We start from the raw sequence: 26,920 nt of genomic DNA on the forward strand, positions 1-26,920 counted from the left end.
CCTTACTGCTGAGCAGGAAAATGCGTTCACGGATGCCAATACACTCTTTGTAGGATGCATTCTTAGCGTTCTTGGTGATCGTCTTTGTGATGTGTATATGTACATACAAAGTGTGAAGGAGTTGTGGGATACACTGAATGCTAAATTCGATGCATCAGGTGCAGGAAGTGAATTGTATATTATGGAGCAGTATCATGACTACAAGATGGTTGAAAATCACTCTATAGTCGAGCAAGATCATGAGGTTCAGTGCATCGTGAAGGAACTCGAACTCCTCAAGATAAATGTACCCGACAAGTTTATGGCTGGAGGCATCGTTGCCAAGTTACCTCCTTCATGGAGAAACTTTTCCACTGTTCTAAAGCACAAGAGATAAGAGATTACTGTTGAGAGTTTGATCATGTCTCTTGATGTTGAGGAGAAAGCTCGGGCTAAGGATGTGAGTCTGAAAGGAGGCGAGGGACAGACTAGGGCCAATATGGTGCAAAAGCCCTTCCACAACAAGAACAAAGGAAAAGATAATAAGCCAAATAAAACTACCACCTTCAAGAAAAAGAAGATGAACACAGCAAAATTGTCTTGCTTTGTGTGCGGTGAGATTGGACATTTTGCCAAGGATTGTCCAGACCGCAAGGGAAGAAAGGCTCCACAAAAGCCGAACTCAAAGATTGCTAATGTTGGTACGGTAGATCTGAAGTTTACTTCGGAAAAGATCGTGCAGCTGTGGAACGTGCAGCATGTCCCTACAATGAACAAGAATCTAGTTAGTGACTCTTTTCTTTGTAGAGACGGGTTTAAGGTGGTGTTAGAGTTCAATAAAGTAGTAGTGTCCAAGCATGGACAATTTACTGATAAAGGCTATGAGTGCGGAGGCCTGTCCCATTTTTCCCTTTCTGATTTCAGCAATAAGTATGTGAACCGTATTTGTGGCAATGCTAATGATGATGCTAGTGTTTGGCATTCACGGTTATGTCATTTGAATTTTGGTTCTATGACTCGACTTTCCAGCATGAGTTTAATTCTAAATTTTTTCATGGTTAAAGGTTCTAAGTGTCATAGTTGTGTGCAATCAAAACAACCTCGTAAGCCCCACAAGACAGCCGAGGAGAGAAAGTTGGCACCTCTAGAACTCATACATTCAAATCTGTGTGAAATGAATGGTGTGTTGACGAAGGGTAAAAAAAGATATTTTATAACTTTGATTGATGATGCGACTAGATATTGCTATGTTTATTTGTTGAAAATGAAAGATGAGGCTCTAGATCACTTTAAAATCTATAAGGCAGAAGTTGAGAATCAACTAGAGAGAAAGATCAAAAGAATTAGGATGGATCATGGTGGAGAGTATTTCTCTAGTGATTTCAATTTATTCTGTGAGAAATATGGGATTATTCATGAGAGGATGCCTCCCTATTCACCCCAATCAAATGGGGTTGCCGAAAAGAAGAACCGCACATTGACTGACTTTGTTAATGCCATATTAGACACTACGGGATTATCTAAGGCATGGTGAGGGAAGGCCCTGTTGACTTCATGTCATATCCTGAATAGATTTTCTCTCAAGGATAAGGAGAAAACCCTATATGAAGAATGAGAAGGGAGAAAGCCGTCACTTTCTTATTTGCGCACTTGGGGATGCTTGGCAAAAATCAATGTACCAATAACTAAAAAGCACAAGCTCAGACCTAAAACAGTGGATTGTGTCTTTTTGGGATATGCTCGTCGGAGCATTATTTATAGGTTTTTAGTGGTTAAATCTAAGGTACCTGACATGCATGTCGATACAATGATGGAGTCTCATGATGCAACGTTTTTTGAGCTCATATTTCCTATAAAAGATTTACATAGCATGTCTAGACTATCTTCTGAGATAATCTCTGAACCTACTCCATCTCTTGAGATTATTGAACAAGTACATGAGCAAGATCCTGAGGAGAATGACAGTGAAGCTCCTAGGAGGAGTAAGAGACAAATGATGGCAAAGTCTTTTGGTGATGATTTTACTGTGTACCTTGTGGATGACACTCCCAAGTCTATTTCATAAGTGTTTGCATCTCCAGATGCAGACTACTGGAAGGAGGCTGTATAGAGCGAAATGGATTCCATCCTCGCAAACAGAACTTGGGAGGTCACAGAATGACCCTATGGATGCAAACCTGTGGGTTGCAAGTGGGTATTCAAGAAGAAGCTTAAGCCCAACAGTACTATTGAAAAGTACAAGGCTCAGCCTGTGGTCAAGGGTTATACCCAAAAGGAAGGTGAAGAGTTCTTTGACACTTATTCACATGTTGCGAGATTGACTACTATCCGAGTGCTACTTTTCTTGGCTACCTCACATGGTCTCATCGTTCTTTAGATGGACGTTAAGATAACTTTCCTTAATAGAGAGTTGGACGAGGAAATTTATATGGAACAACCTGATGGGTTTGTAATAAAAGGTCAAGAAGGTATGGTGTGTAAGTTGTTGAAGCCCTTGTATGGCCTTAAACAAGCTCCTAAACAATGGCATGAGAAGTTTGACAGAACTTTAACATCTGCAGGCTTTTCGGTAAATGAGACAGATAAATGTGTGTACTATCACCATAGTGGGGGCGAGAGAGTTTTATTGTGCTTGTATGTTGATGACATACTAATATTTGGGACAAACCTTGACGTGGTTAATGAGGTCAAGTCTTTATTATCTCAAAGCTTTGATATGAAAGATCTAGGTGAGGCTGATGTAATCTTAAACATCAAGTTAATCAAAGTAGAGAATGAGATTACTCTTACACAATCTCATTATGTTGAGAACATCTTGAGCCACTTTGGCTACCAGGACAGCAAGCCTTCTCCAACACCTTATGATCCTAGTGTGATACTTCGAAAGAATAAGAAAAGTAGCAGGGACCAACTGAGATACTCTCAGATTATTGGATCACTCATGTACCTAGCCGGTGTTATAAGGCCTGACATCTCATTTGTTGTGAGCAAATTAAGTCGCTTTACTTCTAACCCGGGTGATGAACATTGGTGTGCGCTTGAACGAGTCATGCGCTATTCGCTTGGTACTATGAGTTATAGTCTTTACTATTCTGGGTACGCATCGATACTAGAGGGTTATAGTGATTCAAACTGGATATCTGATGTTGATGAGATTTACGCCACAAGTGGATATGTATTCATTCTAGGTGGCACTGCTGTGTCATGGAGGTCTTGCAAACAGACCATCTTGACGAGGTTAACTATGGAAGCAGAACTCACTGCATTAGACACAGCCACTGTTGAGGCAGAATGGTTGCATCAGTTGTTGATGGACTTACCTGTGGTTGAGAAACCGATACCGGCTATCCTTATGAACTGTGATAATCAGACAGTTATTATCAAAGTAAACAGTTCTAAGGATAATGACAAGTCATCAAGGCACGTAAAGAGACGATTGAAGTCTGTCAGGAAATTGAGAAACTCCGGAGTAATAACCTTGGATTATATCCAAACAGCTAAGAACCTGGCAGATCCCTTTACAAAGGGACTATCACGGAGTGTGATAGATAATGCATCGAAGGAGATGGGTATGAGACCCATGTGAGTTATACCATAGTGGTAACCCAACCTATGTGATCGAAGATCCTGTGAATTAGGACCTAGGAAGAACAAGCTATTGATCTAACTAGAGGAGAGTACCTTTGTTGTTTTTCCCACTCAAGTGAAGATGCAATACTCTTAGATATCTGTAAGGCAGGTTGGCTAATGCCTTAATGTGTTCTGTTGGCTTTAAGTAGCAAAGATGCTGACCTACAAGGCATTCTTAAAAGAACACACCTATATGAGTCTGACTGTTGGTCGCAGTATATGAGATTTGGGTGATCTCTAGTAAACTCATGAAGAGACCATGGAGTAGGACTTATATGCTCCACCCGCGGGTAGTCTACTGGCAGCCAAGTATTAGTTATGACTTTAAGTGAAACTTGTTTGCACAAAACTTGCAATTCAAGGCATAATCCATTGTTCAAGTTGTGAATGAGTGTAGCTTGATGTTCTAGGTGGATGTTCAACTTAACAGTCTCCACTGAAACACTGGTATATCAAACAACAGTGAGAAACTTGTAATTCTCTATGAGACTTTGAGATCTGGTGGAGGATTGTTAGAATTATTAGGACCGGCCCATGTAATAATTCCTAATAAATCTCAAAGTCCCAAATTGTGGTGATGTGGGCTATGTTAAGGCCTACCCTTTATTAGTATCTGTCGGAGGATTAACTCCTATCGCAGGGATCCCGAGAGACCCTTTTTTAGAGATTTGCCTTGGGGGGATGATCCTGAATAAGTTCGTCGAAGAAATAAATGGGAATGAATGCAACGACCGGTGGTGGGGGTGTTGACCTAGTGCAAAATGGAGTAAATGCACCAGAGTTTAGACAGGTTCGGGCCGCACGGGGGTGTAATACCCTACTCCTGTATGGATGCTATAACTGTCCTGAGGAAGTCCCTCAAGGATGTTGCTGGTTACAAGAATAATGGCCTATCTAAAAACTTGGAGCTCCTTGTTCTTCGGTTGGAACTGGGCTCAGCCTTCCTCACAGTGTTTCTTTTGTGCTGTGTTCTTCGTATCGGCTCTCGGCTTCTGTTTTTCTTGTCGTCGATCGGTCGATCTTAGAGCTCCAGCCTCAGGGTGGGTCGATCTTGGATGTTGGATGTTGGATCTGTGCTGCCGGCGGCTTTAAGTACCCGCCGGCCGAGACATGCCCCGAACGGAAAGGAGGGGGCACGAGTTCCAAGATGCCATGAATGGAAAGGGTGTCACCATTTCTTCTGGGCGAAATGACCGGGGGTGGAAAATGCGTCGCACGCCCGGTCACCCGTCACCATAAATGCCCTGGCAACGGGCACCGTGGAGAGGGCCCACCGGGTAGCCGCAGAGCAACCCGGCGTGCCCGCCCTGTCTTGTTCCCCTGCCACAGCAGCGCGGCAGACGGAAACGCTTTGGTCCTTATGACGTTATCCCGAGACGAGCCGGATGGCACGGGACGGGACCCGTGCAATTAATGACCCCGCGCCTCTCTGCCAGAATATGGCAGGAGCTGACGCTGAGCGCGGCGGGAGCTATTGGAGATGTCAGGCCACGCACGCTCATTAAATGCGGCCTCGGGCCTTTGACCGATTGACACCTCGACGGTGGGTCCCTCAGGGGCCTTCCTGGGTCGTCGGGGTACTGAGTGCTCGGGGGTACTGTTTACATCCCCGAGCACTCTCTCCCGAGCACTCTTGCACGGACCTTCGGGGAACCGAGTGCTCGGGGGCTGCCACGTGCAGCCCCGAGCACTCTCTCCCGGAACTTAGCTCTTCTGAACGTCGGGGGACTAGGGTGCTCGGGGGTGACCGTACACCTCCCCGAGCACTTTCTTCCCGGTACTTAGGCTTCGCGGATCATCGGGGAACTGGGGGACTCGGGGGCCACCGACCGTGGCCCCAAGCACCTTCTCCCGGGACTGATCTTTTTTTCATTCTACAGGAGAGACATCGCGGGATGGCGCCATGTGGCGGGTGGTTGGTCTGGCCTCGAGATTCGGGGACCCTCGGTTCCTGATACACCGACAGTAGTCCCCGGGCCCATTGGCAGGTGATGGCCCAGAGACTGCGGATGGGCCCTTCATCGCGAACGAGGCCGAAGCCGGCCCGGACGCCACGTGGCAAGCTTTCAAAAGGTGGTCCCTTCGGCCCGGGCCTTTGGTATGGCATAATGGGGAGCCGAATGGACACGCATCCACACAACTCCCAAAGGGTGTGATAGCGAGACGGGCGGCGTGTGATGACGGGGCAGGCGGCACGCGCGATAGTCGCGCCAATCGAGGAAAATACGCCTGGCAACCGCTGACACCGCACGATTTGTGGGAGACTCGCCTGGCGGTTGCGTCGATCGAGGAAAAAACGTCCCGCCGAGTGCGCCGTGGCAGGAGTCGTTTGAATTCCATGAGGTATAAAAGGAGGAGGGGAGCGAACCGCCCCCCTCTTTATGCCATCTTACGATCTAGCCCTTGCTTTTTCTCGCTCTTGAGCCCTTAGAATCTCCCTAGGCGATCAGAGCACTTCTTCCTCCCCACCGTCCAGACCATCTCCCCCCCCCCCCGACGAAATGCCGAGAGCTAGAGGAAGCCGTCGCGACAGGACTCCGGACGGTATGCTGCCGCAGTCTCGCCTGACAAACGAAGAGGCGGCGGGGAAGATCAGGAAGTTGTTGGTTCCCGAGGGCCAGCAGGGGGCCCTGGTGGTGACGCCGGTGAGCTTCCCGCCGGTGACGACCCGCCCGGAGCGCATCGTCCTGTTCACCTCTTTCGTGGCGGCCTGACTGGTGCCGCCGTTCTCCACGTTTTTTCTTCAAATCCTCGACACCTACGGAATTCAGTTGGTGCACCTGAGCCCCAATTCGGTCGTCATCCTGGCGGTCTTCGCCCACTTCTGCGAGATGTTCATGGGGGTGGCGCCGTCGGTGACACTCTTCCGGCATTTCTTCGCGCTGCGATCTGCCGAGAAGAAGAGGGGCTACTCCACCGCGGACGTCGCGGGCTGCTGCAACTTCCGGTTGCGGGACGGCCTGGGGGAGCGATACATCCCCCAGGTGCTACGAAGCAAGTGGGAGGAATGGCGGTGTGATTGGTTCTACGTCGATGTCGACCCCCACGACCGTCTCACCCTGCCGGAGGTGGCGGTGGAGCCCCAGAAGGCAACCTGGGAGGTACCGCCGCCGTCGAATGCGCGACTGGAGCCGATCTTCGAACGCATCGGGTTCCTGCGCGATGCCGGGCTCACCTCGGTGATGGTGGTGGCGGACTTCTTGCGCCGCCGCTTGGCGCCCCTGCGGGAGCGGGCCCGGCCCTACTGGCTCTCCACCGGGCCTGAGGACATCACCCGGACCTAGATCAGCGCCGACTGGGACCTGGGCACGGCGGAGTTGAAGGGCATGCTCCGGGTGGTGACCGGGGTGAATGAGATGAGCCGGGCAAAGCTCCCGTGGAAAGAAATGACGCTCTACACCAATCCTAAGCAGGTGGCGATCCAGGCAAAGCTGCCGGAGTTCGACGCCCAGGGGTTGGTCGATCGGCCGAGGCACCGGAGTCCCGAGGCCGCTGAGATCCTCGGGTTGGAGGACGCGACCGGCGAGGAGGCCGCAAGCGGTCCGGTGCGGACTGGTGGCCCGGGTGCCGCGAGCGGCCAGCCGCGGGCCAGCAGTGGGGCCGCTGCGGGTAGCAGCCGCCGCACCGGAGGAGGAGGTATCGCCGGTAGTGGAGCGGCGCCGGCGCCGGAGGACCGGGGGAAGCACCCCCGGCTCTTTATTCCTGTGCCGGAGTTCCCGCCGTCGCCATTGCCAGGCAAGGGGGGAAGCCGGGACGACCAGGCGTCCAGCGTGGGGCCATCGGCGGGGGCGGCATCTATGGTTCTAGAACCGCGCCTTGTTCGGATGGGACCCGATCCGGCGCCCAGAGACCACGCGGCGCCCCCACAGAACCCCCAACAGAAGAGGAGGAGGGAGGACTCCGGGCCGGCGCCATCGATCCCGGAGTTCAGGATTCCGGCAGCACGATGGCAGTACCGAAGACCCACGACCGCGTAAGTCTTGTCGTTCAATCTTTCTTGGGCGTGCTTTGCCCGAACCAAGTTCTGGATTTCGATTTTGATCTCCGTCCTTCTTCTGTAGGTCGCCTACGGGTGCCGCTGAAGGCCAGGGGCAGTCGGAGGCGCAGAGGTCGACGCCAGCCCCCAAGCCGAGCGTGCCCGAACTGAGCGCTCTGGCGGGGCCAGGGCTGGCGAGCGCGACGGCGGAGCCAGGGCCGGGGCCGGCGGAGACGGGGCCGACAGACGCAGCGGCAGAGCCAGAGCCAGTGGACGCGGCGGCAATGCTGGAGCCGGCGGACGCGACGGCCGATCCGGAGCTAGTGGACACGGCGGCGATGCTGGAGCCAGCGGATGCGGCGGCCGAGACAGAGACGCAGCCGCCGCCCGAGCGTCTGGTGCCATCCGAGCCCGCCCCAATCGCGCCGGGCGCGGGGCTGGCGACCGCGTGGCAATTTTCGGGGACCCCGAGCCCCCCGGGGGAGGCTCGTAGGGGGCCCAGCGCCGCCCAGCCAAACCGCTGAACTGGAGGCGGCCGTGGCGGAGGAAAGGGCGCAGCAGGAGGCGGAGCACGCCGTGCTGGCCACGGAGAGGGCGCAGCTCGCTGCGGCTTGACGCATTTTCATCTCCCGCATTGCCGCGGCGCGCGCCGTCAACGAGGACGAGCGGCGCGCCATCGAAGAAGGGCGGAAGGCCCTGGATGAGGCCCGCACGGAGGCCGTGCGGGAGTAGAGGACTCTGGTGGACACCCGCGCAGAGGTTGCGCGGCAGCAGAAGACTCTGGAGGACACCCGCGTAGAGGTTGCGCGGAAGCCGGAAGACGCCGCCCGCCTGGCCGAGGCGTCGAAGCAGCAGGCTGCCGAGGCCCTTGTCAGGGAGAGGCAGGCGCATGAGCGGGAAGAGGTGGTGGCGAACCGCGAGAGGGCAATGGAGGCCCTCCAAGCCGATCTAGCTCGCCAAAAAGGCGAAGTCGACCAGACCCGCACTGTGCTCCAGCACTAGGCGGCGGAACTCCAGGACGTCAATGGGGAACTTCAACACTGGGAGGAGGACATCGCGATCCGGGAGACTGACACCGAGATAACGGCAGAGGACTTGGGCACCCAGGAGGACCTGCTGGCCCACCGGTTGTCGGAGGCTGCCGAGGCGGCGGCGACCGTTGCTGCTAGGGAGGCGCGGATCGCCAAGTCCGAGGCAGAGCTGGCCGCACACGAGCAGGCTCTATCCGTGCTGGCGGGGCAGGTGAAGTTGGCCGCTGGCCATGCGCCCGGCACCGGTTCTGCTGGCGCGGTCGGGGGCCAGGGGCTCGAGGAGCGGCTGCGGCTTGCGAAGGAGGTCGGGGAGCCGCCTCGGTCGCACGGGCTAGCTTGCAGCTGATGCTGGAGGACACCCTTCGACGGATGCAGCGGTTCGTGGCGGTGGCCTGGCTTGGGCAACTCATCGTGGAGACGAAGGGGGGAGGCCCTGGCCGGTATGCCCTAGGCTTCCAGCAGGACTGCGAGCGCCTCGAGGCGCTGCCCTGGGCCGTCCAGGAACTCGCCACCCGGGAAGGGCATGGCTTGGCCCAAGCATTGGCCGAACACGTCTTGGCTTGCTACCGGAGCCGAGACCCAAACTTCCCGCTGGAGCCAGCTCAGGAAGGGGTGGTTGAAGCGGAGGAGGAGGCTGCCCGGGAGGCAGTTCGGAGCACCGTCGCCGCGGTGGCGGCCGGCTTCAAGTGGGAGGTGCCGCCGCCCCCAGCCCCAAGGAGCGGCCACGAAGGCTCCGACTCCGACTCCGACTAGGCTTTTGCAGTAGTTTTTTCTTCTTCTTTTCTTCTCGACTTGATGTAAATATGGGAGTGATCCCTCCTAACAGCTACCCTTCTTTTATGAATATAATGGAAGCCTTTCTTTGGGGTCGCGACTCCGATATTCTTCTGAGTGCTTGATGTTGTTTCTGATGTTTTTACTTGATGCCCTGAGGAGTACTCAGTCGGACCGACCCTGACCTTTCCTGCCCCGAGAACGATATCGCCCCGACCGTCCTTCTGGGCGCGTTCAGCCCCCGATCCTTCGCGAGTCCGCAACGGCTAAGTCAAAAGACAAAGGCTCGAACTTCCTTGCTCGGGAGATAGGTCGATCCAGCACGGAGCACGTCATGACCGGTGAACACTTTTCTGCCTTGCGACCACTCAGTCAGCAGACCGGAGACACGCGCGGGCGGGAATGCGACCAAGAGTCCCCATGGTTCGGTGGTGCCCGGGCTTAGGACGGACCGGACCGAGCACCGACAGCCCGTCCCTGAGGGCTAGGCTCCGGACTACTCGAGCAGCTCGAGCGAAAGGATTACCCAGGGCGCCCAGGAACTCAGTAGTGCTCGGGGCCCTAAAAGCGGACCGAACACCACGACCACCATGAAAGACTTCGGTCAGACATCACCGCACGTACGGTACACCTTTCTACGGACTGTTCTGTCGTTCTAGGAAAAAGTGGACACACGGTAGGGTTTTGTGCGTGAGGAGACCATCTCACCGAGCGGATTAGAGTACGAGGGCCCCCGAGGACGACTCGGGAACAAAATATTATTGAAAGTAAATTCGTCTGAATTTAACCACTCACCGGACAGCTGTCAGCCTTTCGGCTAACTAATCCAGGAAGGGTATGCGCTCCGTGCTCGGGGTGCCCGGGGACTTGGTTCTCGGGGCCGGGGGGCCCGAGCACCAGGGGGCGCGTGAGGTGCCCGGGGTCGAGCGATCTCGACCACTCATGCTTGAGCGGTAGGACCACCCGAGGACCCTTGGGGCCGAGCAGCGACCTAGGCACTGAGGCCCTCGCGGTCGAGCTGCTTTTGCTTTGATTGTCGATCTGCGACTTAAGAGAAAATAGAGAATTTATTTGCTTGGTGCGCTCTGTTAGTGCGATACTCATTATAGACTGCTCTCGTTTTCGACCCGAGACCTCTCGAATACCCGGACCGGCGGACAAGAGCGGACAGAGGCGTAACCCAGAGGTCCTATGGTTTGTTGACGCCCGGGTATGACAGACCAGACCGAGCACCGACAGCTCGCCCCTGGGGCCTAGGCTCCGGACTACTCGAGCAGCTCGAGCGATAGGATTACTCGAGAACCCCAGGGACTTGGTAGTGCCCGGGAGCCTGCCACGACACTGAACGCCATAGCCTACCACATCGGACGTAAGCCAGCAGCAACTGCCCGCGCGCATACCAATCGGGATTCTTTTATCAGCGGGGAAAAAGAGAGAGCGAACTTTTCTCGCACAATCGAGCATATCACCAGACAGATTAAACATATGGAATCCAAAGAAAAGGAAAAAAGACATTTGACATAAGGATTGCTCATTGAAGTACATACTGAATTGACAATCTTTTTACAAGGTTGGGTGACTTACCCAGCTAGTGGTAGCCCCCGGTCAACTTGGGCGGAGGGGAAGCCCCCGGCCTGGTTGACCTGAACCGCGAGCATGGCCATCTACGGGTAGAACTTGCGCAGGTGCTCGATGTTCCATGGGTTGGGGAGCAGTTTCCCATCCTCTGCAGCCAGCCGGAAGGAGCCTTCTCGCGGGACTCCGATCACGGTGAAGGGGCCTTCCCACATAGGGGACATCTTATTCCTTCCTTCGCGTGACTGGACGCGTCGGAGAACTAGATCCCCCACTTCGAGAGACCGGGCCCGGACGTGGCGCTGATGATAGCGTCGCAGGCTTTGCTAGTAGAGGGCTGCTCGGACAGCGGCACGCCATCCGCGCTCTTCCAAATAGTTGACGTTGTCGCACCTTTGCTGCTCCTGTTCGCCTTCAGAGTAGGCATGCACCCGACAGGAGCCTAGAGTGAGCTCGGAGGGGAGGACCGCCTCAGCGCCGTACACGAGGAAGAAAGGAGTCTCCACGGTGGCGCGGCTTGGCGTGGTCCGGTTTGCCCATAGCACGGCAGGCAACTCGTCAACCCATCCCTTCCTGTGCTTTGCGAGCACGTCATAGGTCCGGGTTTTGAGCCCCTTCAGTATCTCCCCGTTGGCGCGCTCGACCTGCCCGTTGCTCCGAGGATGAGCGACGGAGGCGAAGCAGAGCTTGATGCTGAGGTCTTCGCAGTAGTCCCCGAATAGGGCACTTGTGAACTAGGTGCTGTTGTTGGTGATGATCCTGTTCGGGACACCAAAGCAACTGGTGATGCCGCGGTAGAACTGGAGCGCCGTGTTCTTGGTCAGCTTGATGACTGGGACCACCTCCGGCCACTTGGTGAACTTGTCGATGGTGACGTAGAGGTACTCGTAGCCCCCGATTGCTCGGGGAAATGGACCAAGAATGTCCAGCCCCCAGACCGCGAAAGGCCATGACAGAGGGATGGTGTGAAGAGCCTGAGCTGGCTGGTGAATCTGCTTTGCATAGAACTGGCACGCCCTGCAGCGCCGAACCAGCTCGGAAGCATCCTGGAGAGCTGTAGGCCAGTAGAAACCTTGCCGGAAGGCCTTCCCGACCAGCGTGCGGAACGATGCATGGCCACCGCACTCGCCCTCGTGGATCTCAGCGAGAAGCTCGCCGCCTTCTGCCCGGGTGATGCATTTTAGGAGGATGCCTCCTGCACTACACCGGTAGAGATCCCCATCTACTATGGTATAGCGTTTGGATTGCCGAGCAACTCTTTCGGCAGACGTCTCATCCCTGGGGAGGAACTTTTCTTTCAAGTACCCTCGGATGTCGTCCATCCACGAGGCATCTTGAGAACAATCAGCAAGCGCAGCGCACTCGCCGGACGGCGGCACCCTGACGGGGCTTCCCACTGAGGGCGCCGCCGGGGTCCCCTAAATTGAGTTCGAGATTTCCCCTTCTTCCTGTTCGGCAGGCAGGACGGAAGGCCGTGTGAGTCTTTCTTCAAAGACTCCGGCAGGGACGCGCGCACGAGAAGAGGCCAGGCGGGAGAGGTCGTCGGCCAAAGTGTTGTCGTGGCGAGGGATGTACCGCAGCTCCAGGCCGTTGAAGCGCTTCTCCAGCTTCCTGACTGCCGCCACGTACGCCGCCATTTGAGGATCCGTGCACTGGTACTCTTTGGATACCTCGTTGATCACCAGCTGGGAGTCTCCCTTGACCAGGAGGCGACGAATCCCGAGGCCCACCGCGGCTAGGAGGCCAGCGATGAGACCTTCATATTCCGCCATGTTGTTGGATGCGCGGAACTGCAGTTGCACGACGTATCGGAGTTCTTCACCTGTTGGGGAGGTGAGAACCACACCGGCCCCCGCGCCTTTCAGCGAGAGGGAACCGTCGAAATGCATGACCCCATACCCGGGCGCATCGTGCCCGGGATATGTAGAGATCTCTTCTGGGACGGCCTCGGGAACGGGCGTCCACTCTGCCACGAAGTCAGAAAGCGCCTGGCTTTTGATCGCCTGGCGGTTGACAAAGTGCATGTCGAACTCCGCGAGCTCCACCGCCCAATTGACTACATGCCTAGTGCCTTTTCGGTTCCGTAGGATGGGTCCCAGTGGGTAGGTAGTAACCACCAAGACCTTGTGCGCCTGGAAGTAGTGGCGCAGCTTCCAGGAAGCGATGAGCACGGCGTAGAGTAGCTTCTGAGCCTGGGGGTACCTTGTCTTGGCCTCCCGGAGGACTTCACTGATGAAGTACACCGGTCGCTGCACCCGGTAGGCCCGGAGCTCGACCTCACCCGAGGGGTTGTTACAGCCCCCAGGCTCGGCGACGTGGTCGGGGCTGACCGGGTGCTCAGGCTCGACCCCCTGCTCGAGGGGAGCCGAGTGCTCGGGCTCAACCCCCTGCTCGGGGGGAGCCGCCAGGACGGGGGAGTGCCCGGGGGCGGCTGGGAGCTGGGACCCAGCACCTAACCCCATGCACTGGTCGCGTTCCACCACCAGCACCATGCTTACGACCTGAGGGGTGGCCGATACGTAGAGTAGAAGTGGCTCACCTTCGGACGGGGCCACTAGCACGGGTGGTGAGGTGAGATAATTCTTCAGATCACGGAAGGCCTGCTCAGCCTCCGGCGTCCAGTCGAAGCGACCAGTCTTCTTCATAAGTTTGAAGAGGGGGAGCCCCCGCTCCCCGAGCTTGGAGATGAAGCGCCCGAGGGCCGCCATGCAGTCGGCGAGACGCTGAACCTCCTTGAATCAAGACGGGGGTCGCATCTGCTCGATGGCCCGAATCTTCTCTGGATTGGCCTCGATTCCTCGGCTGGAGACCAAGAAACCGAGGAGCTTACCCGCTGGCACCCCGAAGACACACTTCTCGGGGTTGAGCTTCAGGCGGGTGGTGCGGAGACTGTTGAAAGTCTCAGCAAGGTCTTCGAGCAGGGTGGCGTGGTCTCAGGACTTGACCACGAGATCATCGATGTAGGCCTCGACGTTGCGGCCAACTTGCGAATCAAGCGTGATACGGATGGCGCGCTGGAAAGAGGATCCAGCGTTGCGCAAGCCAAAAGGAATTGACATATAGCAATAAGTCCCCACCGGGGTGGTAAAAGCAGCTTTTTCTTCATCCTCTACGGCCATGCGAATTTGGTGATAACCAGAGTTTGCATCTAAAAAACACAAAAGATCACATCCTGCGATTGCATCTACAATTTGATCTATGCGGGGCAAGGGAAAAGGATCCTTGGGGCAAGCCTTATTTAGGTCGGTGTAGTCCACACACATGCAGAGCTTGCCGTTGGCCTTCGGTACGATAACTGGATTTGCCAGCCACTCGGGGTGGAGGACTTCTTGGATAAATCCGGCGTCAAGGAGCTTGCTGACCTGCTCCCGGATGAATTCTTGGCGCTTAGGCGCCTGCCGCCGGACCTTCTGCTTCACCGGGCGTGCGTCCGAACGCATAGCCAAGTGGTGCTCGATCACCTCCCTAGGGATCCCGGGCATGTCGAACGGTTGCCATGCAAACACGTCTGCGTTAGCCCGGAGGAAGGTGACGAGCGCGCTTTCCTATTTGCCGCCCAGGTCACCGCCGATTCGGACGACCTGGGAGGCGTGTTCGCCCACCACGATCTCCTTCGTAGGAACGGAGGCGTCGGCAGCGAGTCGGAGTTTGGATGAAGAGGGTCCCAGGCCCCCTGGGCAGCCTTAGACCTCGGCCTGAGCTGAGACCAAGGCCAGATATGACTGCTCGGCGCAGGAGACGGCACCGCCGGAGTCGGCGGTCACGGAGATGGGGCCTGCTGGGCCCGGCATCTTGACAGCGAGATACGCATAGTGCGCAGCCATCATGAACATAGCAAGCGCCGGACGCCCTAGGATGGCATTGTAGGGGAGGGGGAGCTCCACGACGTCGAAGAGGATGTTCTCCGTGCGGAAGTTATCCCGACTCCCGAAGGTCACGGGCAGCTCGACCTGCCTGAGGGGCAGGGAGTGCCCGGGTGTCACCCCGTAGAATGGAAGCGACGGCTTTAGGCGCCTGGAGGGCACCTTCAACTTCTCGAAGGCCTCTTTGGAGAGGAGGTTGAGGCCTACGCCCCCGTCGATCAGCACCCTGCCGACCCTTACATTGCAGATGGTGGGGGACACTACCAAGGGAAGTCGCCCCACGCCTGCAATACTGGCGGGGTGATCGGGTATACTGAACATGATCGGAGCGTCCGACCATCTCAGGGGCCTTGCGGCTTCTTCGCTCGGAGTTGCCGAGCACACCTCGCGCCGCATGGTCTTGATGCCGCGCCGCGAGGAAGGCGTGTAGGCGCCTCCGTCGATGAAGGCGACGGTATGCTCGGGTTCCTGAAAACCGAGCTCTGTGTTGCCGGGGGCGGCCTCAGCGTCGCCTCCCCCGCGGGACTCGTCACGCTCCCTCTGACGCTGCTCGACGAGGCCCTTGACCGTACGGCACTCCGTGAGGTCATGCCATCTGGTCTGGTGGATGGGACACCATTTGCCTGTCTCGGGCCCCGCAGGAGCGGGGGCCCTTGCTGGAACGGGAGCCCGGGTGGGGGCTGGAACCCTCGCGGGAGCCGGAGCCCTTGCGGGAGCTGGGGCCCTAGGAGGGGCCCGAGGCAGGGCCCTCGCGGGCGCAGGTCGTCTGTCGGCGGCCGCCCGGCGCTCTTGCCGGCGGTCAGGCTCTTGGGCCGGCCTAGGGGTGGGGCCCTGGGTCGGCTCGACGGGAGTAGCCTCGGGCCTCCTTCTCTTTTTCTTTTCCCGCCTGTCGGAGCGGGAAGAACTTGGTTGATCGGCGGTGGGGCGCTCGGGGCGCGGAGCGTGCCAAGCCCGCGCCTCCGCCGCCTTGGCGCACTTGACGGCCAGCGCGAAGAGTTCCGTGGTAGTCTTGATCTCGTGCGTACCTAGCTTCTCGAGTATCCGCTCATCGCGGACGCCCTGCCGGAAAGCAACAATAACAACGTGGGGGGATATCCGCGGGATAGTGTTGCGGACCTGGCTGAAACGCTGAATAAAGCACCGCAGCGTCTGCCCCTCCTGCTGCTTGACGGCATGGAGGTCACACTCCAAGCCGGGGCGGGTGAACGTACCCTAAAAATTAGCCACGAACTGGTGGCAGAGATCATCCCCAGAGCTAATAGATCCTGGGGGTAAGTTCATGAGCCAAGAACGGGCAGAGCCCCTCAAGGCAACATGGAAATAATTAGCCATCACCTTCTCGCTGCCCCCGGCCGCTTGGACGGCCATAGTGTATATTTGGAGGAACTCTACGGGGTTGATGGACCCGTCGTACTTCTCCGTCAGCTCTAGGTGGAACTTGGAGGGCCATTTGACCCGGCGGAGCTCAGCAGTGAAGGCGCGGCAGCCGGTGCCGTACCCTGTTGCGCGGGCGGCGTTCCTTGGCGGCATTCACCGGCGAGTCGGGGAAACCTGGCGTTCATGGGCCGGCAAAGAGGAAGCCTGGTCCTCAGCCTCGGCCTCCTGCCGGGTCTCCCGCTGGCGCTCGAGAGTGACACGCGCATCTTCGTGGCCCTCCGCTCGTTGAGACGCAAGAGGAGGTCCTGGGCTTCGGACGCGGCCAGGGGGCGGCACTCCGCCTGGCGGCCCCGCGGCCTGTGCGAACGTTACCCGATGATGGGCCGGTTCTGGCGGCGCCACGCTGGGTGGTGGCGCGAGAACTCTCGGCCAGCACCTGGCGGCAAGCAGTGCCGACCAGGGCGGTGACTTCTTGGAGCCAGCGGCCTTGCGGGGTTTCCGGCGTCGCCTGGACAGGCGGGTGCCTGAGGAGAGCATGCGCCGCAAGCAGCGCGCTCCCGGGGCTGGCCTCGCCGAAGGCGAGCCTACGCTGGAGATGCACCCGGCGCTATCCGGACGTGGTCCCGGCGGCAAGAGTTTCGACCACCGGATGGGGGTCGAATGGTGCTGCGGCGGCGGCGGCCCTGCTGGGCCCAGCGCCCTGGTCCCCTTAGGAGGGGAACGCCGCGCGTGTAGACCGTGGCTACTGCTGGGACGCAGCAGCGACTGGGGCCTCCTGTGCGATGGGCTGCATTTTCTCGCTGGAACTGGAGCCAGAATGCTGGAGGTGATGACCACCGGCCATTTTTTCTATGGAAGAAAACAAAACAAACAGATTCAGGGATGCTTCCCCCCTACCTGGCGCGCCAGCTGTCGGAGGATTAACTCCTGTCGCAGGGATCCCGAGAGACCCCTTTTTAGATTCGGCCGGGGGGGATGATCCTGAATAAGTTCATCGGAGAAATAAATGGGAATGAATGCAACGTCTGGTGGTGGGGGTGTTGACCTAGTGCAAAAAGGAGTAAATGCACTGGAGTTTAGACAGGTTCGGGCCGCACGGGGGCGTAATACCCTACTCTTGTATGGATGCTATAACTGTCCTAAGGAAGTCCCTCAAGGATGTTGCTGGTTACAAGAATAATGGCCTATCTAAAAGCTTGGAGCTCCTTGTTCTTCGGTTGGAACTGGGCTCAGCCTTCCTCACAGTGTTTCTTTTGTGCTGTGTTCTTCGTATCGGCTCTCGGCTTCTGTTTTTCTTGTCGTCGATCGGTCGATCTTAGAGCTCCAGCCTCAGGGTGGGTCGATCTTGGATGTTGGATCTTGGATGTTGGATCTGTGCTGCCGGCGGCTTTAAGTACCCGCCGGCCGAGACATGCCCCGAACGAAAAGGAGGGGGCACGAGTTCCAAGACGCCATGAATGGAAAGGGCATCATCATTTCTTCTAGGCGAAATGACCGGGGGTGGAAAATGCGTCACACGCCCGGTCACCCATCACCATAAATGCCCTGGCAACGGGCGCCGTGGAGAGGGCCCACCGGGCAGCCGCAGAGCAACCCGGCGTGCCCGCCCTGTCTTGTTCCCCTGCCACAGCAGCGCGGTAGACGGAAACGCTTTGGTCCTTATGACGTTATCCCGAGACGAGCCGGATGGCACGGGACGGGACCCGTGCAATTAATGACCCCACGCCTCTCTGCCAGAATATGGGAGGAACTGACGCTGAGCGCGGCGGGAGCTGTTGGAGATGTCAGGCCACACACGCTCATTAAATGCGGCCTCGGCCCTTTGACCGGTTGACACCTCGACGGTGGGTCCCTCGAGGGCCTTCCTGGGTCGTCGGAGTACCGAGTGCTCGGGGGTATTGTTTACATCCCCAAGTACTCTCTCTCGAGCACTCTTGCACGGACCTTCGGGGAACCGAGTGCTCGGGGGCTGCCACGTGCAGCCCCGAGCACTCTCTCCCGGAACTTAGCTCTTCTGAACGTCGGGGGACTAGGGTGCTCGGGGGTGACCGTACACCTCTACGAGCACTTTCTTCCCGGTACTTTGGCTCCGTGGATCATCGGGGAACTGGGGGACTCGGGGGCCACCGACCGTGGCCCCGAGCACCTTCTCCTGGGACTTAGCCTTTTTTCATCCTACAGGAGAGACATCGCGGGATGACGCCATGTGGCGGGTGGTTAGCCTGGCCTCGGGATTCGGGGAACCCCAGTTCCTGATACACTGACAGTATCATATTGCTATTGGAGGTGGAGGTGGGGGGTTTTCCCCCTATATATATGCAAGGACCCTCACCTATTTGGGAACACGTACAACATAGACTGCTAATTGAGAGTAGTTTTAAAATTAGGAACGCTCTCATTTAGTGAGTCTATATAAGAGTTAGAGTTTTGCCTCTTTCTCTTTCTATTGTGCTGCCACTGTAGTCTACTCCATTCCGATGTCGGCGTGCACCGGCAACTGAGAGAGCAGGTCTCCGAAACCCTCGCTCTTGAGATGTTGCACCGGGAGAGGGTGAATAAGGTTTTTGGGAAATGCTCTGCACGACTGCTCAAGTTCTTCACCACGGCTCGTCTTCTTGGTCGCTTGGGCGCTGCCCGCTGTCATCGCCAATAATTTTGGCGCGTCGTCAGCAGGATCAATCGTGCCATCAACACGGTGCAACCAGCATCTTCAGCAACCTTAACCACGTAGGACCAGTACGCAAAAATCATGTTTCTTGTACTTTATTTCCTGCAGTTCCTAATTTTGAGTATAGTAAATCTAGTCATATGTAGTGATTTTGTAAGGGTTAGGGAGGGTGGTCGGCGTAAAGGCCCTGCTAGAGCTACTAACCCACGCGTGGCGAACTCAGCTGACCTCCTTCTTCTCCTCCTCCGTCTTCTCCTCTTCGTCAGTGTCCTCCAGAAGGTCCCCGTCGATCTCCTCATCGTCGTCAGAGATGTCGATAATCTCGATCGGAGAAACCACTACGGCCGAAGATCGAGCAAGAGCGGCAGGGGGAGACCCTCTCTGTAATGAGGTAAGAACGAAGGCGGCCGGCTCCAACCCTGCAAGCATGACCTTGAGATTGTCTTCCCCTGGGGGCACCACATCAAGCAGAGCTGGCGTCAGAGGTGACTCAGCCCTTGCTAAATCCTCCAAAATCATCGACCTTCCCGACGAAGAATGAGAGAAGGACGCCATGATCCACAAGAAGAGTTGCCTTCTTGCCTTGCAAAAAGCATCAATGGGTGGTCGGTTGGGTAAACTCTTGCTTCTATAGCCCGACCAACCATTGATTCATGCCTGGGGTGGAAGGTGGAACTACCATGGAAAATGTCCCTCATCCTATCATTTACTACCTAGGGGGCTCATGGCCGCTTTCCGGTCAAAACCGTGCATGCGTGACTCCGTCTGGACACCAACACCTTAGTTTCTTATACACATCTCATCATGAAACCTCACTCTCGGAAGTACTTAGGAACCTCAATAGGCGCGGCATCCGAACTGCTCGAAATCCAATGTTTCTCTCTCTCTCTTTCTTTCAGGACGCTTAACCTCCCCACGTGACGTGAAGTTCATAGTCAAACTCTAAAAGCTAACGTCGTTGACAACCACTCTCTAGGTGGACTATGCTCCCTCGGGGCCCAAGTGGTGCGACCAGACTTGACCACGACCACGGGGAAGTTTGGGGGCTACTGTCGGAGTATTGAGTAAGGGGGCATCCTGGCTAACGGGGCCTCACTAGAGATATGACGACCGGCAGAAGATATTTTCTGAACCCTGGCCCATTGCGTGACCAGCCCTTGGCTCGCACGATCAGCGCGAGGCTTGCGCGACCAGCCTCCTTGCGATATAATATGATTCTGCGACCAGCCCTTGCTGGTCACATGATGGCCATACCTAACCTGTCTAATCGTATTTATTGATGTCTACTCAAGTGTTTTTCTTTCTAAAGCACCCCCTCCAGCGAACAAAGTCGTGGTCGGCGCATATGGGCAGTGCCGTGTCCCGTAGCATTAATTTCTACAGAGTGGGGTGTTGCGGACTGACCTGCACCACACGACAGATGGGACAGGATCTGCAGAACGACCAGACAAGTGGATGATTTTGCAGGTACACTCACGGAGCACAGGGACGGGACGGCTTGACAGACGAACTTGCGGTGCACGGTGATGGGACAGGTCGGGCGATCAGGGTAGGCAGGTGTGCGATGTTCCACGGATGGGACAGGCATGTAGAGCTCTCAGAGAAAGTTGGATTTACCCAATTCTCCATAATGATGATCTAAAAATAGAATATCTAGCCAGATATGTGTCTACTAAACAGGACCCACTTGTAAGTTCTCTATTTGTCTAGTATATAAAGAGAGGAGGACCTGGTTTGTAAAGAGACGAAGAAGAAGGACTCGAGAAAACTCATCTGTAACTAGTTCACAAATACTGATAACAAAATACATAGGATGTAGGGATGTTATCCTTCTGGAGGTTTAAACCTGGATAACTCCTGTATTCTTGAGTTCATCACAAACACACGCACACCACAAGCATTGTTCACACGCTCATCGATCGGCACACCCCGGAATCATTATCAGGAACTAACCCTCGACGGGTGTTACATCTAGGTGATGGACTCCTCCCAACAACTAAACATCTAGGCGATACATAATTATTGTCAGGAACTAATCCTCGACAGGTGTTACATTATAGGCGATACATAATCATTGTCAGGAACTAATCCTCGATAGGTGTTACATCTAGGTGTTACATTATTGTCATGAACTAACCCTCGATATGTGTTACATCTAGGTGATGGACTCCTCCCAACAACTAAACATCCTGGTGATACAGAACCTACATGGATATGAATACTGCGAGAATTACCTATATTCACTGGGCCCTGAAATACCTGCATTAGTAGATATAGCATTACTAACCTATATCATAAATCTTCTATGTTTTGATGGTACAATAGAACTTCAGATTGTACTAATCAATTTAGGTTAAATGGATATTGATAGGCCATTTTTGGAGTATATGGACCTGGAAGCGTCAAACAACGCTGGTATCACCAGATTACAAGCTGACTGAAAGATACTCCCTATATCTTTTCTTCACCATTTGTTTTCCTTCTTGGATCAGGTAGATCAGCAATGGCTTTTCCCTTCTTCGATGCAGATCTCTGCTCCAGGTGGTCATCCGAGTTCGCCACAAGAATTGCACAAGCTGTTTGTTTACTATTGTATTGTTAATTAGATCCCATTTCAAACCCCCTTTTGTAACCTAATTTTATTTGGGTGCAGGGAATCATGATAGTGACACAACCATGAAAATCTTAATTTGGGATATAGAAATGTAATATCATATAATCGAGGTATAATGTACAGCTGGTTCATCTTCAAGTGCATCAGTTTACTGGCATATTATCTTAGAGTATTCATGAAAGAATTTTTTCAGTTAATATATTGGCATACCAACAATAGACAATAATTGTTTATTATTGGTTTTGCTACATTCATTTGATAAGATTCAATCGTGCCCATATTTGTCAACGTACATCTTTTATGATTTATGTGTAGACAGACATTTACATTTCCCTCTGAATTTCCTAACGGATTTTGAATTATCAGGAGTCCTCTTACACCAATTCGAAAGAACTTGCCCTATCAATGTTGAAGTATCCTTCTTTGGTTTGGTTTTCTAATCAGTGGGTAACTATTGCAATCGTATAGATAGAGGGCTTCCTGCGTTCTCACAAGACTCGAGATATTATGAGGTTGACTTTACAAAAGCAGATATATGAACCAGCCATCTAACTAGGAAATGCATAAATATGCTAGGTCATCATTATCCAATTTCAGGTTTGCACGAAAAGTAGCAATGGATTCACGTAGTTCCAATCTATCCTTTTCATTTTACTCAATGGATGTCTAAACAGAGTTTCAACAAGTTGGAATGGATCAGGTTGTTCTCTCTTTTGTCTGAAGTTTGTGAGAGTCCAGTTCAGTTCATACTGTGATGACTTGTGGTAATTGTTACTCGTGTGTTTAAACAAGTCGTGTATATGCATATTAAATATTAGCTATGGACTGGATTAACTCTGTCGTATTTTTGCATTTATTCCCTGCGAAAATATTCATTATGGTCCATGAATGTGTGATTTAGAATCATGCTGTAGCTTCTGCTCTATCTGACCCAAAAAAAATATGCTGCTTGCAGCTACGCCATTGCATCTCAGAAGTCCTACAACCATATTCTCCAGTTTACCATCTGTTTGCGCCAGCTCTACGGATGCTAGGTTTTCTTCATTACTGCATACTTAGATGGCTTTAACTTCTGGGTCAGTCCATTCTACGTCTGGGCATACTTCATTTGTGCAAACAGATCTTGGATCATGATACTAACGCTTATCTCCATGAGGAGCTGGAAGAAGATTTGCGCAGCGTTTCGAGCTGAAAAGGTGAAGAAGATCAAATAAGGCTGCCTTAACCACAGTTTGGCAGGAACTAATTTGCATTGTAATGTGGGCAAATCATTTGTTCATGAAACTCATGGCAAGCTCTTGGTGAATTTAGGATGGAAAAAGCTTTACATAAAAGGAAACCATTATAACAATCTGATGTGGATAATGGACTATGCATACTGTGGATGTAGGAATATGTAGAGAACATGCATTTTGATGTTATTTGATTATCATTACAAGAACTACACATGGAGTTGATTCTCTGAAAAATGTTGTATGAGCAATAGCCGATTGAAATAAACTTGTGTTTACAATCCCATCCAGTATGTACATATAGTAGAAACCTGAGTGTGTTCCGTGATCATTCTAATTTCTATCCCATACAGAATTGAGTAGAGAGACATACTAAAATATTGGCAAATCGGGACCTTTTACTTTTGTGTCGTATTTCTACTGCTGAACAAATTTAAAATGTTGAGAAGGATGATGATTGCCATAACCACATCTTCAGTCATCCAGCAATGGGAGCACGCGGAGTATAATAAATCCAGTTCAATAGTAGCTAGATGATGCACGTTTATCCGATCTTCTGAAAGGTAATATGATAAGTCGATTGGTGAAGTTTTGATGTTGATGATCCAAAAGCTCCAAACATAACAGATCAAGAACCCTTGCAAACACTACACCACTGCTCTGTGGTTATCAACCGTGCCAGGACGCGGTTAACCTCGTCAAGAAGGCTTTTCCTGCAAGCAAATCGAGAACACAGGCAATAATAGGTAGATGCAATCAGAATATTGCTAATTACCAATAAAGTGCTCGAGTTGAGGTTCCACAAACCAAATAAGTGGCGAAACTGTATAAAACAGAATAATCTAAGCAAAACCTGAGCCTAAACTACGATGCCTACTGTGTATACATAGGGGGATGCGAGGAGGTCAACCTAGGGTTGTGCAGCCATGGAAAGAGGGGTACACAACATGGACTTTGACCCCGACACGATTACAAGACCCAACTAGGTCCAAAACGGTGGTGTATTATTTTATTTTTTTGACTCTGACTAAACTACAAGAAATATTTGGTAAAGCTCATATCCATTGGAAAGGGCTCGTCGTAAGGTTTCCAGAATGTCCAAGATTACCTAAAACGGACTTCATATGAAAGAGTTATGCCCGTTTTACTAACGTGTTATCCTGAGAATCGACCACGACTACGACCATGACAATGACTTCGACCACGACTAGAGTTCAGCCTCGAGTCCGAGTAAACTTGATCTTCGAGGGTGACGTCCAGGTAAGGTTGTGATGCTTCTCCCATGTTCCTAAGCAATAAAACATTACAAGAATTTAGTAAGAATCCATCCAAGGAAGCATGAACAGTGATAAACGAGTTCACCTAGTAGTCTAATTATCGTGCACGTGCTCTTGTAATTAGATATTATATGATTTGAGAATTATTGGCGGTATTGATCGTATCCAAAGGAGCTATGGACTCATCATCCTCCCCCTCTTGAATTGGAGTTGTCCTGGACTCAAGCTCTTCTTCTCCTCTCAACTAAGACTTCAGATCTGAAATATTAAATGTGAGACTAACCCCAAAATCCAGGTAGATCCAATTTGTATGCATTGTCATTAATTTTCTCAATTATCATAAATAATCAATTAGCTCTAGACATCAATTTTGACTTTCTTAGTTCTAAAAACCTATCCTTCCTCAAATGCAACCAAACTAAATCACCTGGTTCAAATTTCATTTCCTCCCTTTACTTCCAGCAATCCTATACTTTTTAGTCATGCTCTCTATATTCTTTTTAGTGGTTTCATGCAACTTAAGAATAAATTCAGCACGTTTCTTAATATCTAAATTAAGTCTTTCAAAAGTAGATAAAAGTAGTAAATTAATAGGAGCATGGGATTAAATCCATACACTACCTGGAACGGACTTACCTTGGTGATGTAGTGTACCGACCTATTGTAAGCAAATTCAATATGTGGTAAACACTCTTTCCACATTCTCAAATTCTTCTTTAGAACTACTCGTAACATGATCGATAATGTACAGTTAACAAACTCTATTTGACCATCAGTTTGGGGATGACACGTAGTAGAAAATAGCAGCCTCGTCTCTAATTTATTCCAAAGTGATCTCCAAAAGTGACTAAAAAACTTTATATCATGATCCGAGATGATAGTATTAGGCACTCCATATAGTCGAACGATTTCCCTGAAAAACAAATCAGCTATGTTTGTAGCATCATCGCTCTTGTGACAAGGTATAAAATGTGATATTTTAGAAAAATGATCTACAATTACAAATATGCTATCCCTCCCTTTCTTTGTCCTAGGCAATCTTAAAACAAAATCTATAGAAATATCCTCCCAAGGTGCACTAGGAACAAGAAGATGCATGTAAAGATCATGTGGATTTAAGCGAGACTTAGTTTTATTGCAAGAGGTGCAATGTGACACATAGCACTCGACGTCAGGTCTCATCTTTGGCCAAAAGAAATAAGCGATCAGCACATCTTCAGTCTTCTTTACTCCAAAATATGCTATCAATCCTCCCATGCACATCCTGCAACAACAAAAGACGAACAGAGCTAGCTGGAATGCATAGCTTATTAGCGCGTTAGAGCAATCAGTCATTCAGCACATATTTATTCCATATTTTCCCTTCTTTATATGTCCAAGCACTTCTTTAAAGTCTAAATCGGCAGCATACAAGTCATTAACGGTCTCTAAACCAAAAATCTTATGATCAAGTTGAGATAACATGGTATAACACCTAGAAAGCGCATCAGCAATTACATTGTCCTTTCCTTTCTTATGTTTTATGACATACGGAAAAGACTCAATAAATTCTACCCGTTTAGCATGTCGTTTATTCAGTTTAGCTTGACTTCTAATATGTTTTAGCGATTCATGATCAGAATGTATAATAATTTCTTTGGGTCATAGATAATGTTGCCAAGTTTCAAGCATATGAACTAAAGCATACAATTCTTTATCATAAGTGGAATAATTTCAGACTTGGCCCACTTAATTTCTCGATGAAATAGGCAACATGTTTACTTTCTTGAATTAGCACACCTCTAATTCCAATCCCACTAGCATCATATTCCAGTTCAAAGGTCTTACTAAAATTAGGGAGTTAGAGCAATGGAGCATAGGTGAGCTTCTCTTTCAACAACTTGAATGCTTGTTCTTGTGCAGGTCCCCATTTAAAAACTACTCTTTTCTTTATCAACTCATTTAATGGAGCAGCAATGGTGCTGAAATCCCGCACAAATCGCCGATAGAAACCAGCAAGACTATGAAGGCTTCTCATTTGTGTAACAGTCTCAGAAGTTGGTCAGCTCTTTATGGCTTTGATTTTTGTTTCATCTACCTCTATTCCCTATGGAGTAACAACATAGCCAAGAAAAAAGACTCAATCCGTGCAAAAGGTGCACTTTTTGAGGTTACCAAACAAACGTGCATATCTCAAAGCATTAAAAACAGCACGTAAATGATCAAAGTGTAGCTCATATGACTTGTTGTAAATCAAGATATCATCAAAGTAAACCACCACAAATATTCCAATAAAAGCACGTAAAACTTCGTTCATCAATCGCATGAAAGTACTAGGTGCATTAATTAATCCAAAATGCATTACTAACCACTCATACAAACCAAACTTAGTTTTAAATGCAGTATTTCATTCATCTCCAAGTTTCATTATAATCTGGTAGTATCCACTTCGCAAGTCAATTTTAGTGAAAATTATAGAACAACTCAACTCATCAAGCATATCATCTAACCTAGGGATAGGGTGACGATATCTTATAGTAATATTATTGATGGCTCTACGGTCAACACACATACGCCAACTACCGTCTTTTTTAGGAACTAAAAGAACAGGAATAACACAAGGACTAAGGCTTTCTCGTATGTACCCGCGATCCAATAGATCTTGGACTTGTCGCTGAATTTCCTTAGTCTCTTTCGGGTTGGTCCTATACGCAGCACGATTTGGCAAAGTTGCTCCCGGAATCAAATCAATTTGATGTTCAATCCCTCGAATAGGTGGTAATCCCGGAGGTACCTCAGCTAGAAATACGTCCACAAACTCTTGCAAAAGGTTGGCAACAGCAGGAGACAAAGAGCTAGATATATTCTCCAGTGAAATTAAAGCATCTTTGCATATCAAAGCATAGCATGGCAGCTCATTATCATAAATTTCAGCAAGATCAGAT

The 26,920-nt window shown here is 52.0% G+C and overlaps 1 protein-coding gene across 1 annotated transcript; it reads left to right on the plus strand.

Moving 5' to 3' along the window:
- The first annotated feature begins 6,935 nt into the window (after positions 1 to 6,935).
- On the plus strand, positions 6,936 to 8,962 carry LOC133927580 (uncharacterized). Its single transcript, XM_062374040.1, has 3 exons — positions 6,936 to 7,372; positions 7,671 to 7,983; positions 8,603 to 8,962. Exons 1-3 carry the CDS (start codon positions 6,936 to 6,938, stop codon positions 8,960 to 8,962), a joined length of 1,110 nt encoding a protein of 369 aa, XP_062230024.1.
- The last annotated feature ends 17,958 nt before the right edge of the window (positions 8,963 to 26,920 follow it).

This window comes from Phragmites australis, chromosome 8 (assembly GCF_958298935.1).
Source record: "Phragmites australis chromosome 8, lpPhrAust1.1, whole genome shotgun sequence".
Lineage (NCBI taxonomy): Eukaryota > Viridiplantae > Streptophyta > Magnoliopsida > Poales > Poaceae > Phragmites > Phragmites australis.